The sequence below is a fragment of the Paramisgurnus dabryanus genome, chromosome 20 (assembly GCF_030506205.2).
Source record: "Paramisgurnus dabryanus chromosome 20, PD_genome_1.1, whole genome shotgun sequence".
NCBI lineage: Eukaryota > Metazoa > Chordata > Actinopteri > Cypriniformes > Cobitidae > Paramisgurnus > Paramisgurnus dabryanus.
The window spans coordinates 5,710,203-5,724,414 of NC_133356.1; the positions used below are offsets into that span (position 1 = coordinate 5,710,203).

At 36.3% G+C, this 14,212-nt stretch overlaps 1 protein-coding gene across 3 annotated transcripts in view; it reads right to left on the bottom strand.

The window, feature by feature from the left end:
* Nucleotides 1-14,212, bottom strand: part of mdga1 (MAM domain containing glycosylphosphatidylinositol anchor 1) — a 297,418-nt gene that overhangs the window by 128,235 nt on the left and 154,971 nt on the right. For all 3 annotated transcript variants that reach the window (XM_065296120.2, XM_065296119.2, XM_065296118.2), the window contains exon 5: nucleotides 4,079-4,275. In XM_065296120.2, the coding sequence (XP_065152192.1) occupies nucleotides 4,079-4,275 (197 nt within the window). The remainder of the gene's footprint in view (nucleotides 1-4,078; nucleotides 4,276-14,212) is intronic.

Genomic DNA, 14,212 nt, shown 5'->3' on the forward strand with positions numbered 1-14,212 from the left:
TATAAACGATCCCAAACGATCCCAAACGAGGCATAAGGGTCTTATCTAGCAAAACGATTGTCATTTTTGACAAGAAAAATAACAAATATACACTTTTAAAGCAAAACTTTTCATTAAGGTCCGGTCCAGCGCGACCTAACGTAAATGCGTAGTGACGTAGGGAGGTCACGTGTTACATATATAAAACGCACATTTGCGGACCATTGTAAACAATAAACTGCCACAAAGACATTAATTAGTATCAGTTGACATGCAACAACGTAGGAATGGTCCTCTTTCACCACATTTGTAAACACTGGGGCGGAGTTTCGCGTTCGTCCTCTGTGACCTCTTGACGTGATGACGTATTGCGTCGGGTCACGCTAGCTCATGACGACCGGATCTAAACGAGAAGTTGTGCTTTAAAAGTGGGTATTTGTTATTTTTATTGTCAAAAATGACAATCGTTTTGCTAGATAAGACCCTTATGCCTCGTTTGGGATCGTATATAGTCCTTTGAAACTCCGTTGAAAAAACTGTTAAGTGTTGAGTTAAGTGTTAAGTGGTGGTGTCCATTAAAGTCCATTAAAATGAGAAAAATCCTGCAATGTTTTCCTCAAAAAACTTAATTTCTTCTCGACTGATCAAAGAAAGACATCAACATTTTGGATGACATGGTGGTGAGTAAATTATCTGGATTTTTCTTTTAAGAAAATGGAATATTCCTTTAACTTCAAATTCAAGGACTAAATGTGGGACACATTTCAAGTGAGAGCAAGGTTACATCGTGTTACCTTTAAAGATACATTGTTACAGTTTCCTTTTGAGGGAACTCGCGCTGCGTCACTGCGGTGACACTTTGGGGATGCCTCCAGAAGTAAGTGCGTCTGAATGTGTATATTAAATTCAACCAATGGTGAGGCTTAACGACAAAGACAGGGTGACGCGGGAGCCAAGAAGTATATCGCTATCTGAAATATTGCCAAAGACGGCATTACAGGGACGCAGGAAGTATGTCAAGGGAGACGCAGCGTCTCGTTCCCTTCTCAGGGATCAACAGTTACATACGTAACCCGAGACGTTTTCATGTGTCAGACACAACTATGCAAAAAAGCATTTTGGTATGAATCATCATTTGCATACAGAAGATATAAGCATTTAAAGTAAACAGTTTAGCACGTGTGCTTAAAAAGTCTAGAATTTTGATAATATTATCCTGCAATACAGGGAATAATATGGATTTTTTTTTTTTTTTCAGAAAACTTCTTGCATAAAATAGATTTTAGCACTTTCAATGACCTGTATTTGTGTATGTATATTTTAAAAAACTTCCCAGGGCCTTGACTTTTTTTCCCCCAGATTCACAAACTTTCAAGGATTTCAAGGACCTGTGGGAACCCTGTCAAAAGTTACATTAGTTTATGCAAAATACATCAACACAGCAAATGGTATCAACAAAGATGAATAAAAGCATTTCTAATGTATTTACTACACCTTAAAAGTCCTTGTTGCACTAAAATGTTTAAGTTTTATCAATTTGAAATTACAATTCCTAAGTACAGTAGTTACTATAAATAATCAAAAATAAAGTTGAAATAACTTAAAGGGATAGTTCACCCAAAAATAAAAATTCTGTCAATATTTACTCTCTATATTACCCTCTTTGTTTTGATAAACACAAATGAAGATATTTTGAGGAATGTTTGTAACCAAACCGATCATGAGCCCCATTCACTTCCATAGTAGGAAAAAAGAATACCATGGAAGTGATTTCACGGTTTGGTTACAAACATTCCTCAAAATATCTCCATCTGTAAAAAATAATTCAGTGGCTTTGAAAATATCACTAAAATAAATGATTAAAATAACTTAATAAAATCTCTTTATGTCACTAAGTTGATTTTTTTGAGTTGGACAAACCAAAATAAATGACTAAAAAATAAACAGATATTTTTGTGTAAAATGTAAAGATATTATTTAGTTGTATAAATCAAATAAAATAAGTATTTAACTAACAGATTATTTCTAAAAGATATCCTTAATATTTGTTGTAAATTTGAATCAATATATTTGAGAATGTCACACTTATATATTTTAGTTTTTAAAACTGTAATAATTGCTCATTTCAAGTTAACATAGGTATTTAACATCAACAAAAAAAATTAGTAAGTTTCATGCATAACTTTAACTATAATTTACTCAATATTTTTGGTGAAACATTATTACATTGTATTATTTGAGTAAATGTAGGCAAAACATTTTATTAAATCAGATGTAAATTTAAAAATCACAAAGCCAACGGTTTTTTAATCAACAGTAGAAGAAACAGCGCCTCTTGCAGGAAGACAAACAACCTCAAAAATCCTCAAAAATCCTGGTAAGTGTTGACTTTATTAATATTTACACTTGTTTTTAATGAAATATTTGATGTGACTTTGCGTAAACAACTTAAGGTGTATTTATCTGAATACTTTCGGAGCCATACTGTAAACTGTAGACATACTGCTAGATTAATCAAGAATATTTTTATTTTACGTATTTATTCAGGTCACCAAAGTGTTAATACAGCTGTGCTACTTGAAATGTGTGTAAAATAATCATTTCGATCGTTTTATTACTGCATATGTGGTTGTGTAGAGAAACACGTGTAAATCTGTAGTGGCTGATAGTCAGGCGATCCGAAATCCGGTCCTCAGTTTCGCTTCACCCGGACTTATTAGACCTTTCATATGGAAGCGGAATAACACAACAGAGCTTTACAGAGCTCACACGCTTATATACGTTTAATTATCTCTGGACTCCATATGTCTATGCTTTATTTCCTTTTTTGTGTTAAGAGTGTGGCACACCGGTCGAGAAGCGCCACGTCTCGTGTAGACAACTCACAGTTTCTGACACCGCACCGGATGTTCGCATTAAATAGCGCGAGGTTAGTCAGACAAAGTTTACCTCCAGATGTAAAATATGCATTCGCAGCCTATGTTTATCGTTAAAGATTTGAGACAAATGTGTTATTTAATGTTAAACTAAGTGGCGCTCTGTGGCAGCGTCCAGAGTCACAGCGGACAGCCGTTTAAATAAAGTTATCTTTGTTGCAGGTACAAGTGCTGGTGGTCCACCTGTCTGGGTTCATGAAGTGATTCTGCATGCTGTGAATTTGAGTTGATTGTTTTTGTAACATGTACAACGTTTGCCATTTTCAATAAAATAACGTGTACAAATTGCTTTGTTTATCATTAATAATTGATGGTTGAGTATGAAATAAATTTATAACATCAAGTAAATAAAACTAATTTATTTTTGTGAAATAATATTCACAAAATGTTCATCTACATCTAAGTAACATTTTTAATGATATCAACTACATTTTTTAGTAGACTTCACTAGGATTTTTTATTGATTTGCTTTAATATTTTTGATTCCATCTACTCAATTTAATTTGTGATTAGAAATTAATATAATTATTGAAATCTATTCGATTTCACAGCTTTCAAATTTACTCAATTTTTTTAAGTGTAAAAATGCTTCACCAAAAATTTTGAGTAGATCATAGTAATAGTTTTTACAGTGTGTGTTCCTCAAAACAAAGAAATATCTTCATTTGTTTATCAGAAAAAAATTACTTATTTATTTGTAACAACATGAGAGTAAGAAAATGATGACAGATGTTTTTTTTTTGGTGAACTATCCCTTTAAGCTAATTTTACTTTTTACACTTGTAATGTTAACAAAGTACAACTTTATTGTAAAGGTCCTCTCATTCTTATCTATCCAGTTTATTTCTCTTCAAACGGCTTTTTGATAAAAGTGTTCAGATTTCACTGAAGGAGCTATAAATGATCTTAAACTCAAAGAGCATTGAAAAAACAGATAACAACTGAATCCACTGGTTAATCCAAGGTTGTTTCATCAGATGCTCAAACAAAAGCAATGTTTTTGATATCAGCGCTAAGCTGTTATTCCTTTAGAGAAAATTAACCACACACGGCTCACTTACAGTAATCTATGCATACAAAAATCACCTCTATAACATAAATAGCATATTATACACTGCTTTATTTACAGACATCAGGCTTGTGAATGTATGTGTGTGTTATACCTGTGTGTACAAAGGCTCGTAGATGTCCACCCCATTGTCTTTGCTCTGCTCAATTGCTCTTGTTCCCCGTTTCCAGATAAAGCGAGCCGGAGGGTTTGAGTTTACCGTACAGCGCAAAAACACCGTTTTCTCCTGATAGTAGTTTCCTCGCACATCACCGACTGTCTGATGCACAGTGAGCACGGGCTTATCTAGATCTGAACAGAGAGAGAGAGAAAAAGCTAATTAACTCAGATTGGGGAAATGTAATTTTTTAAACAGATTAAACCCATTGTCAGAGTCTTGATCTCATGGTCTTGGATGTGAGCCTCAATTAGGACCATCATCTATTTCCAGAGCACGTAAAGCGATAATGATCTCAACCACAGGTCGGCCCGTTGTCTTTACCTTTACAGTGAATTCACAAGTCAGTGAATTCATGGCTAGATAGCTACTTGAATTAATGCAATAAATGAATCCTTTCTATTAGTGTCTGTTTATGATCTGCCACATCTCAGGCTGCACATTCACACAGACACAAACAAACAAACATTTAGGCTACGTTTACACGGAAACGATCTGAAGAGAAAACGAAAAAGTGGCATTGCAATATCACTTTTTTTCCGCGTTTATACGAGCGTTTGGGGGGGGTCTGTGTGCATATGGTGACGCAAAAGTGTGTGATGCTCGATGTAGTATGCACTCCAGGTGGCTAGGTGGCAATGTGAAGAACTGACACACAACAACACCAAGTCCACAACCTTCTTCCTTGTTCTTCCAGGTCTCTTCCAAAGCTGTCTGGTTTGCCTCTGACGAATTGGCGCATCAACAATTTGATAGACAGTCCCTCTAGAAAAACGTGATCGCATGATTTAATGCATAATCTATTTATGCGGGGGCTGCATTTTTCAAATACGCAGCACTTTCACAGCAAATTGCAGATTTTCGTACGCAAAATATTCGGGGCTTGCATGATTTAATCCCTGCATTTTCGTAGCAAAAATCACATATATCTTAGCAAAAAGTTGAAAAATGTTGCATTTACCTCACACAAGCCCAGCCATGTCCCCTCTTGCCATGGGAAGATAATGAAGTGATGTGATTATGTGACGTGAACATTATTTAAAAGCTGCAAAAGCTGAAAACAGTTTTGCAAGTTCCCGCAGTTTTTGCAATTTCCCATTTTTCATCGCATAAAATTGCATAAATATCCCGCATATCTCATCGCATTTTTTAAGATAACGTGCCGCAAGATCAAGGATTTTTGCCCGCAACAATCACAAAAAAACTGTGTTTTTCTGGAAGGACTGGATAGAGGCAATTAATGCATCTTCTCTGATCAGTAATACTAGCTGTGAATATTTCGTACAACTGCTGGAAAGACTCTTGTATATTTATCAGAGCTGCTATGCAACTTGGAGGTCCGACGTATGGAAATAATCCCACATGTTTGTTGTTATTTTCCTGAACTGGCGCATGCCACTGCAAGCAGACTTTTGCATTTTTACCCTTTAGACGGGAACGCGATGATAGAGTGATTTTAAGATTTCCACTCTGGAGGGTGGTTTCACTTTTTGCGTTTTTAAGCCCCAAAAACGCCGTCACCGTGTAAACGAAAGGCACATCCGATAAAATATTTTTACTTTTTTACCCTCGAGCATTCTCATGTAAACAGGGCCTTAGACACGCAGAACTAAACCGGACTCTCTTCATACTCCGCACAGAGTCTTCAAACAAACACAGGTGAATCTGTGTAAAACGCAGGTGATGCTTTTATCTTAAAAACCTTGGTCTGAACTTATTACAAGAGGATAACCCTGAAGCACTTTTAGCTTGTCTTGCTCAAGGGCAAGACGACAATGGAGATGTCAGTAAAGTCTATCCATAAATTTTGGGGCAGTCATTCCTTTTAAAAAAGAAAATCAGTGGAAAATGCATAGGCTACTGTAGATGACAACACAAGCATACAGTGAAAAATATCAAAGGCAGAGAGAAAGAGATCTTTGTGAGCGTGCAACACAATCTGACCTTTAACCCCTCCCTGCTCAGGGATTCCCAAATCCACTTTGATTTCCAATAAAGTTGCATCTGTCTAATAGACTGCCAGAACATGCAGTCCTGTGAGTGTTGAGAGCAAGCATGATTTACTTCTGTTTTAACTTAAGCACAAGGCGCAATAAAAATATCGGTCCGAGAAGGATTGACTGGGAAATGTGTTGACCCGTAGGGAATTCCCTGCTATTTCCACGGAGGTTAATCCAGCGGGCGCACTAACCCACATCACAATGAGCATGTTAAATTATCTCTCAATTCTGTCAGACGATGTGAAGTTAATGTCAGGACCACAGGCCAGTGAAGAAAATAATGAATGACATACTAACCCGACCCAATACACAGATGAGCGGATCCATTGATTTTCCTGGCAGTAATACAGGACAGCACTGTGTGTGCTTCCCAGGTTTGTGTGTACATGTGAATTTAACTGTATGGGGGCGTCTAAATTGGTTAATAATTGGTTTGGGTTTTGTACATCTTAAATATGAGTGTCTATCCCAGTCCTTGATTGTAGCTGTGTTTTATTTATGATATTTATGGCACCTAATAATTCGATCTATCAGTATCACAGCACCATTAGCAATGCAAACATCAACAATCCCTTTAATTTTTACAATTGTTTAATTCTTACATACTTCTACAAATGGTTTAACCTGATTGGCTACAGTACAATAGTGTTTGATCAAAGTGATGTTACACAGTTTAAGTAAGTTCAGAGCAATTAAACAAATAAAGAGATATATTCAAACATTATCATATCATCAAAAGGTTGAAAAATATTAAGGTAACAGTATATTCCTACAGTACAAACACACACACAACACGCTGCAAGAGGAATGCAAGAGGAATGCAAACAGAAGCAGGCGCTGCGTTTGATCCCTCCAAAATCTCGTGAATTATTAAGCACTCTTCACTTTTCTTGAGACTGAGCATCACAGGAGCGTGAGGCGCACATTTGGATATAATGAGCACATGCACACGGCCCAGGACTGTAAAGATCTAGTCAGGTTTCACACTAATTTACCTCTTTACTTCATTTACAAATCAGTGTCAGCATTTGCCTTGTAGCCGTTACATCACCCCAGTGTCTACATGAAGAGAGTCCGACATGAACCGAGAGTGTATGCATGCACGTCTTTGCTTGTTTGCATGTTTTTCAATACTGCTAGGATTACTTGATTATTCGCAAAATGCATATGTAAATATCTGAGAATACAGCATTAAATCTTAAATAAACATGAGATTTTTCTCCACGCTGGTTGGACCCATAATGCACCTGTTCTGTACCTGCAGGAAAACCTCAGTATCTGTATAATTTAGTTGTGTGTGACTTTCATTGTGTGCATGCATGCTCGTGCATGTGTGAGGAAAGATATCTGCATATATATCTGTATATTGAATGTAGAAAATATTTGGAATGCACTGATATAGATATGTGCAAATGACTGTAAAATTCATAATTTTGTGGATTGCATGTTTGCTGTTCACCTTCAGATCACACTACATTGCACTCAGTGCAAAGTAGCAATCAATCATTAATGGTTTAAGCATTGTCTGTCAACACACAAACAATTCACTTTTCACTGCATCCTAAAGATGCCTGTGAGTCAGAGGGCCAAACGATGCTCTGGTGCCCAAATGTAAGCCAGCATAATCTTTGCTTTTGGCCACACTTGTGGACTGAACCTTGAGCCAATCGACCCACTATTGACTCTTATTACACGGCTCTCTGGAATGCTTGATTCTGATTGGTCAGTTGAGACATTTGCAGGTTCGTTCTTTTCGAATAATAACCGCTCCAAAATAATAACGCATAGCCGGTACTACTTTTACGAGTAAGATCGCTCCGCGCCAATAAAGATTACTGTTTGTTTGGCGCCATCTTGTGACAAACACTGGACAACCACGACAAGACACAGAGAGCTTACTGAGACTGAACTTGACAAAATAGAGCATGACAGCTACGAAGCCAACACACAAAAAAAATACAGAATGGGCATTAAAACTTCTCAAAGACTGGCTAAAAGAGAAAAAAATGGAGACAGACAAGTATGAAGCAGAGGATCTTAATAAGGTATTATGATCATTTTATGCATCTGTGCAAAGTTTCGCGGAAGGATAAAAATGTTAATTTAAAACAAATATGCCAATAAAATGTTTCAAATTCATATTCATGTCCAGTTTTTTTTCTTATGTGACAAGTAGCCGTGTAATAAGCGGGATAATGTAGAGTCAGCCGGTAGTTATCGGGAAATAAGCCCCTTCAGTGTGATACAAGACCCTCCGCTTCGCGTCGGGTCCTGATCACACTGTCGGGGCTTATTTCCCGATAACTACCGGCTGCCTCTACATTATCCCTTACATAACAGCACTGATTCAACTCTGCTGAAAATGTCTACAAACACAGGCTGAGAAACGAAAAGACGATTGGCTTTATGCAGTGGTGAAGTATGTTTGATTGACAGATTTAAATTCTTCATAGCTGAATGTTTATATTTTCAGACAAAAAGATAAAAGTGTGCTGAATGGGTCTGACCAGTCTATGCACCAATGTTGTTTGGGGGTTTTGTATTTACATTTATGCATTTGGCAGACACTTTTATGCACAACACATTGCGCTCAAGGTACACTGTAAAATTGGTTCTTAAAAAAGAAAGTTACCTGGTTGTCTTAAAATTTAAGTTCATTCAACTTTAAAATATTTGTTGACTCAAAAAAGTGTCAAATTTGTTGTGTAAACTAATATTTTCAGTCCCAGTATATTCTGGTGTTGCTACTACCTTGCTCTACTTGTTAAGCTACAAGAATGATTGTAACATGACTTCCTCTCGAACAAGAGGAGATCAGCCTTCGTCTTGATTTGATCGTGCAAAATATCCAGATAAATGTCTAATTACCTAGACCAGAGGTGCCAAAAGTTGGTGCCAAATGACCTTGAATTTGGTCCGTCATGCCACGTTAGATAAGAAAAAAGATTAAACGTCATTGATGCAGATATTCATATTTCTAATTAAAGATTTTCTAAAATGTAACATTTTTTGTTTTATTTGTACATTACAAAATGTAAATTGAATTGTAATTTTTTTTAAATGTTTATGTATATGCATACCTGAAGGTGTTTAGCATGTGTCAGAAACTCAATGAGCTCAGGTAATCTAGGGTTAATAATGGTGAAGTCGAGGCATTGGCACACAGACAAAAGGAAATTTAAAAATGATTGGCAAAATATTTTTTTCTAAACAGTTCCCTATGAAAATAAAACTGCATTAGTTATGCATAAACTAAGCTTTTTTAGTTTATGCTTATTTTTTTAGTTTGCTTATTTCTTTTTTAAATATAAGAAAATTATAAATTAGGAGAATCAGGGCAACTGTAATTTTTATTTAACACAGCAACATTTACTTTCGACCCACAGCCCTCAGTCAGGTTTGAATTTTGGTCCTTGGTACTGTAGGAAAAAGTTTGCGCACCCCTGACCTAGACTGACATAAAATAATATTACTTATTTAAAATACCATACAAAAATATATTTCATTATATTTAACAAATAAGCTTCTGTTTATTTATAATATTTTATGAATTTTATTCAAGATTAAAAAAAATATTTTGGCACAATAACACCCCACTTTTATGGTGTCCCATGCAGAGGCGTCATCATGCCCATTCAAATGCACGTGCCCCCTTGTTTGTTTGTTTTTTTGAGTCAAATGGATTTTGCATGCAACCTCAATATCAAAGAAGTGTCCATTAATCTTTCCATTAATTTGACTTTTAATCTGTTTAATAAGCACAATATTATCAATTATGTGCTGCATCCTTGTCACTTTTCGGAGATTTTTGCCATTTTGATATTGTTTTGAAATTGTCTTGATTGTGTTACATTATTTTATTCTGGCAGCAGGTGCTGCAGACGTCATAAGCGTCTGAGCGCGCTCACAAGCTCTTTGCTGTTGCTGCTGCATTTTGCTATCTGAGGAATTAAAACGCTCACAACATTTCCAAATCCCAGTACAGTAATGGGCAGTTAACCTCCTTTGTGTAGAAAATGTATGGTTTGAAATGTGACAGTCTCGACGTTATATTAGTAGATTTCTAGATTGGTACAACACCAAAGTTCGCCAGAGTTCACGGGGGTGCGGAATCACAAATGCTCACATATGAGGTAAAATTTAATGCAGTAATGCATTCCTCTAATAATTTTATCTACAAATTTTTTAATCATTATTGAACATTAAAATCAATCACGTGGCTATAGCTTATGTCATTTTCGTTGTTTATATACTTAAAATTACATTAATGCATTTTGCACAACAACTGCATTATCCTATAAAATTAATGACACAAAAGTAATTTATTAAAACTTAAATAAATAAAACATGCAGTTTCAGATGTAAATATGATACCAATATGTCATTATTCCAATTGAATAGTATTTGATATAAAAGTTAGTCAAAACTTTTATTTTGGAGGTTTTTGCATGAAAGCAGGGGTGTTCAGATTGTTAGAAATGTAAGTGCCATGGGAAAGACTGAAAGCTCTATAATATTTTGTTTGATGTCTGTGCATGCACAAATTTCTGTGAGCTGTGCACACGGTGCCCCCTTGAAAAAATTGGTGCATGGCCCCTGGTCCCATGCACTGCATATACTGCATATCCTATTTTTGCGCCACTGGTCAACACACAAACAATTCATACTTTTCACTGCATCCTAAAGATGTCTGTGAGTTAAAGGGACAAACAGTGCTCTTGTGTCTAAATGAAAGCCAGCATAATCTTTTTTTGGGGGGGTTACCTTTTGAGTTTATTCAACTTATTAAAGGGATGGTTCACCCAAAAATGAAAATTCTGTCAGCATTTAATCTTATGTTGTTACAAACACCGCATACATTTCTTTGTTCTGATGATCACGAATGAAGATATTGTGAGAAATGTTTGTAACCAAATCGTATGTGGACCCCATTCACTTCCATAGTAAGAACAAAGAATACTATGAAAGTAAATGGGGTCCACGAATGGCTTCGTTACAAACATTTCTCAAAATATCTTCCTTTGTGCTCATCAGAACAATTTAATTTATACAGGTTTATAACAACATGAGAGTGAGTAAATGATGACAGAATTTTCATTTTTGGCTGAACTATCCCTTTAATTTTTAAATAAAATAGTTTACTAAAAAAAATTCAATTTTTTTATATTGAATACTCAAAACTCAGAATTGTAAGACAACCAGGTACTGTTTTACAGTGAGACATTTTAATTAGGCTCATGCTGTCCCAGTATATTCTGGTGTTGTTAGCACCTACTGGTTAACCAACAGAAAAGCTTGTAACACTTCTTCTCTAAACAAGAAGAGATCACCCTTCGTCTTGATTTGATGGTGCTTAATATCCAGATAAATGTCCAATTACCTAGACGGACAGCTTGTGAGTGACATCTCTGAGGTAAATAATTAAACAGAGCCTTAGGTGAAGGACAACTGATCTGCAGTCAATACAGGACGTCCCACGGGGCCACTAGGGGTGCAAAAGCCAGGGTCAAAGGTTGATGTTATGCGTTCCTGTACAATTTAATAGTTGAATTTTAAGCACCCTGTAATCAAAAAGGAAGTGATGCATATTTATATTTTAAATAAAAATAAAAAAGTCTATTATTGACAATTTCAATGTTTGCATTTTACATCACAGTACTTTACTGGTTACAGCTTGGTCTCAGATGTTTCTCCTGAAAATCTCACAAGATCACTGGTGGCTTTTCACAGCAGAAAATAAGAAAATTTAAGCAAAGGTCATTATGTGCTGTCCATTAAATCTCAAACAAATGAGTCATTAAATCATCTCATGATCAATTAAATTATCCAGAGGTTCCAGGAGACTTTAATAAGGAACCATGAAGAGGGAAAAAGTACACAGATGGATTTTCTGTAGTGATCCAAAACCCCCAGACACGACACACCTGCAGCCCCGAGTCCTTATATCCACTAATTACAGTCGTCTCTGGCCCGCAGCGGGAGATGAGATATTTAGTCAACCCCACCGGCTCACTACCAAAAACCTTCAGTGCTTTCAACTAGGGTGCAGTTTTAATTAAAACCCCCAGGCAAGGTTCTCAGACCAGAGGTCCACTGGTTGAGTGGGTCACAAACCATCCGAACACTTCCTGGGTTGCCAGGATAAGAATATTGGACAAGAAATGCTAAGGGACGGTCGCTCTCTGTGGTGTAGACAAAAGAAATAGCTATAATTGCCTGCGCTCTGACTGTTCCGTTAATTGCTCTAGATTTACTGGCGACTATGACGCACGTAAATACAAACTACACGCGTGATCCTAGCTGTTGGCTACAGATGGTGTTGTACAGTAACACTGTTTTTAATTGGCCTCTCAGAGTAATGACCGCTGTTGGAAGTTTGTCTTTTTTATATTTGCTCAAGAAAGATTTCAGTAGCCGTGCCATTTGTCTTACCGGACAAGCCATCGACCTGTCTGGGAATATTTAAACACCCAATAACATAATGGATGCCATATCCACAAATCCAACTCTTATTCATTGCAATCAGCCACTCAGACGAGCCAGGGATGCAGTCTGCTGAGGATATATAATGTCGGGGTATGTATACCGTGTGATTAACGCATCGGTTAACACTACATTACATTACCGACAGAAAATCTGGAACATTACTGGTACAAAATGTTGGCTCTCGTAGATACATCACATATGCAAGATATCTAGGTGAGAGACTGCATGTATCAAATGGTCAAATGGCATTATGTAATGCAAGCACCACTGTTGTTATTGCTTATACTCCAAGTCTTAAACCATTTGCAATAGGACATAAACAGTGTTAGACAGGAACCCATTTTTTGAAATGTCATACCAAAACTAAAATAGGTAGAGTTCATGAAGCCTTTGCACTAAAAGCATACTTGGAAGTTTATTGTAAAGTCAAATTCTTTTAAAAGAACGGCTACATTTTGGTTTCCGCTTTAGGCAGTTTTGGCACGGCAAGATTACAAACCCCTCTGTTGCCTTTCTCTCTGTAGCATGCTGTTTAAAGCAAAGTAAACACAGATTGGATAAAAAGTACCCATAAAAACAAAGAATAAATATTCATTCTCCAAAGCGCACTCGCTATTTACAACGCATACCGTCTGTAACCAAAGACTGATATGTTTGTATTACATTATAAAGGATGTGATTATCAGCCTACATTACAATACTTATATTACAATTTCAAAACGTATATTTTATGTGCATCTTTTTAAGCATTTAGCAGAAACTTTTATGCAAAGTAACTTAAGGTGCATCACCAACTATAAATACATCATATAATTAATATACATCATTTAAGAGTTTGGTTCAAAAACTGAGTTTTTAAAATTTTTGTCAAAGCATGTTTATTATTATGTTAGCATGTTTTTATAGTGTTATATTGTGCTACTAAGCTGTATTTTTTTAGTTATGAAGGCTTAAATTAAAACAAATCAACTGCAGTTTGATTGATATTAAATGCACAAAATGCACCCTGACGGTAACTTGCAGTCACACGGCTCATAAACATTAACAAAGATCACTTTTGAGTGCTGTGCAGTGAAACATCTGATAAGGTAGTACTTATAAGGTACGACTTTTGCGTAGTCGTCCGCGTCGACGTGCAAACACACGCGCAGACCGCTGGTAGGCAGTAACCACACGTGTAACCACAGTAGCAGCGCAAACGTCAAAGAAGAAGAAGCTTAGCAAGTTAACCCACAAACGGAAAAAGAAACAGCAACTTGTTGTGTATAATTTGAGAAGACCAGCAATGATGGAAATAAATAAACAGAGACTTTTGATGCAGTTTGAGTTAAATCACTCCTCAACTTGGCTCATCTTTGTTTTCACCGTCACAAACGGAAATACCTATGACACAGTTTTTTTACCTGATGGGAGGGGTTCTGGTGGACCAATCACAGCGCTTGTGGTCCGCGTAGATCTGACGCACTGTTAAAATTTTTTGTGTAGCTACGGCGTAGAACCTACGCACGACTATAAATCGGGCTTTACTTTAATAAGCACTTTGTAAATATTGATTTGTATTTTATAAACATTATTATTTATAAAC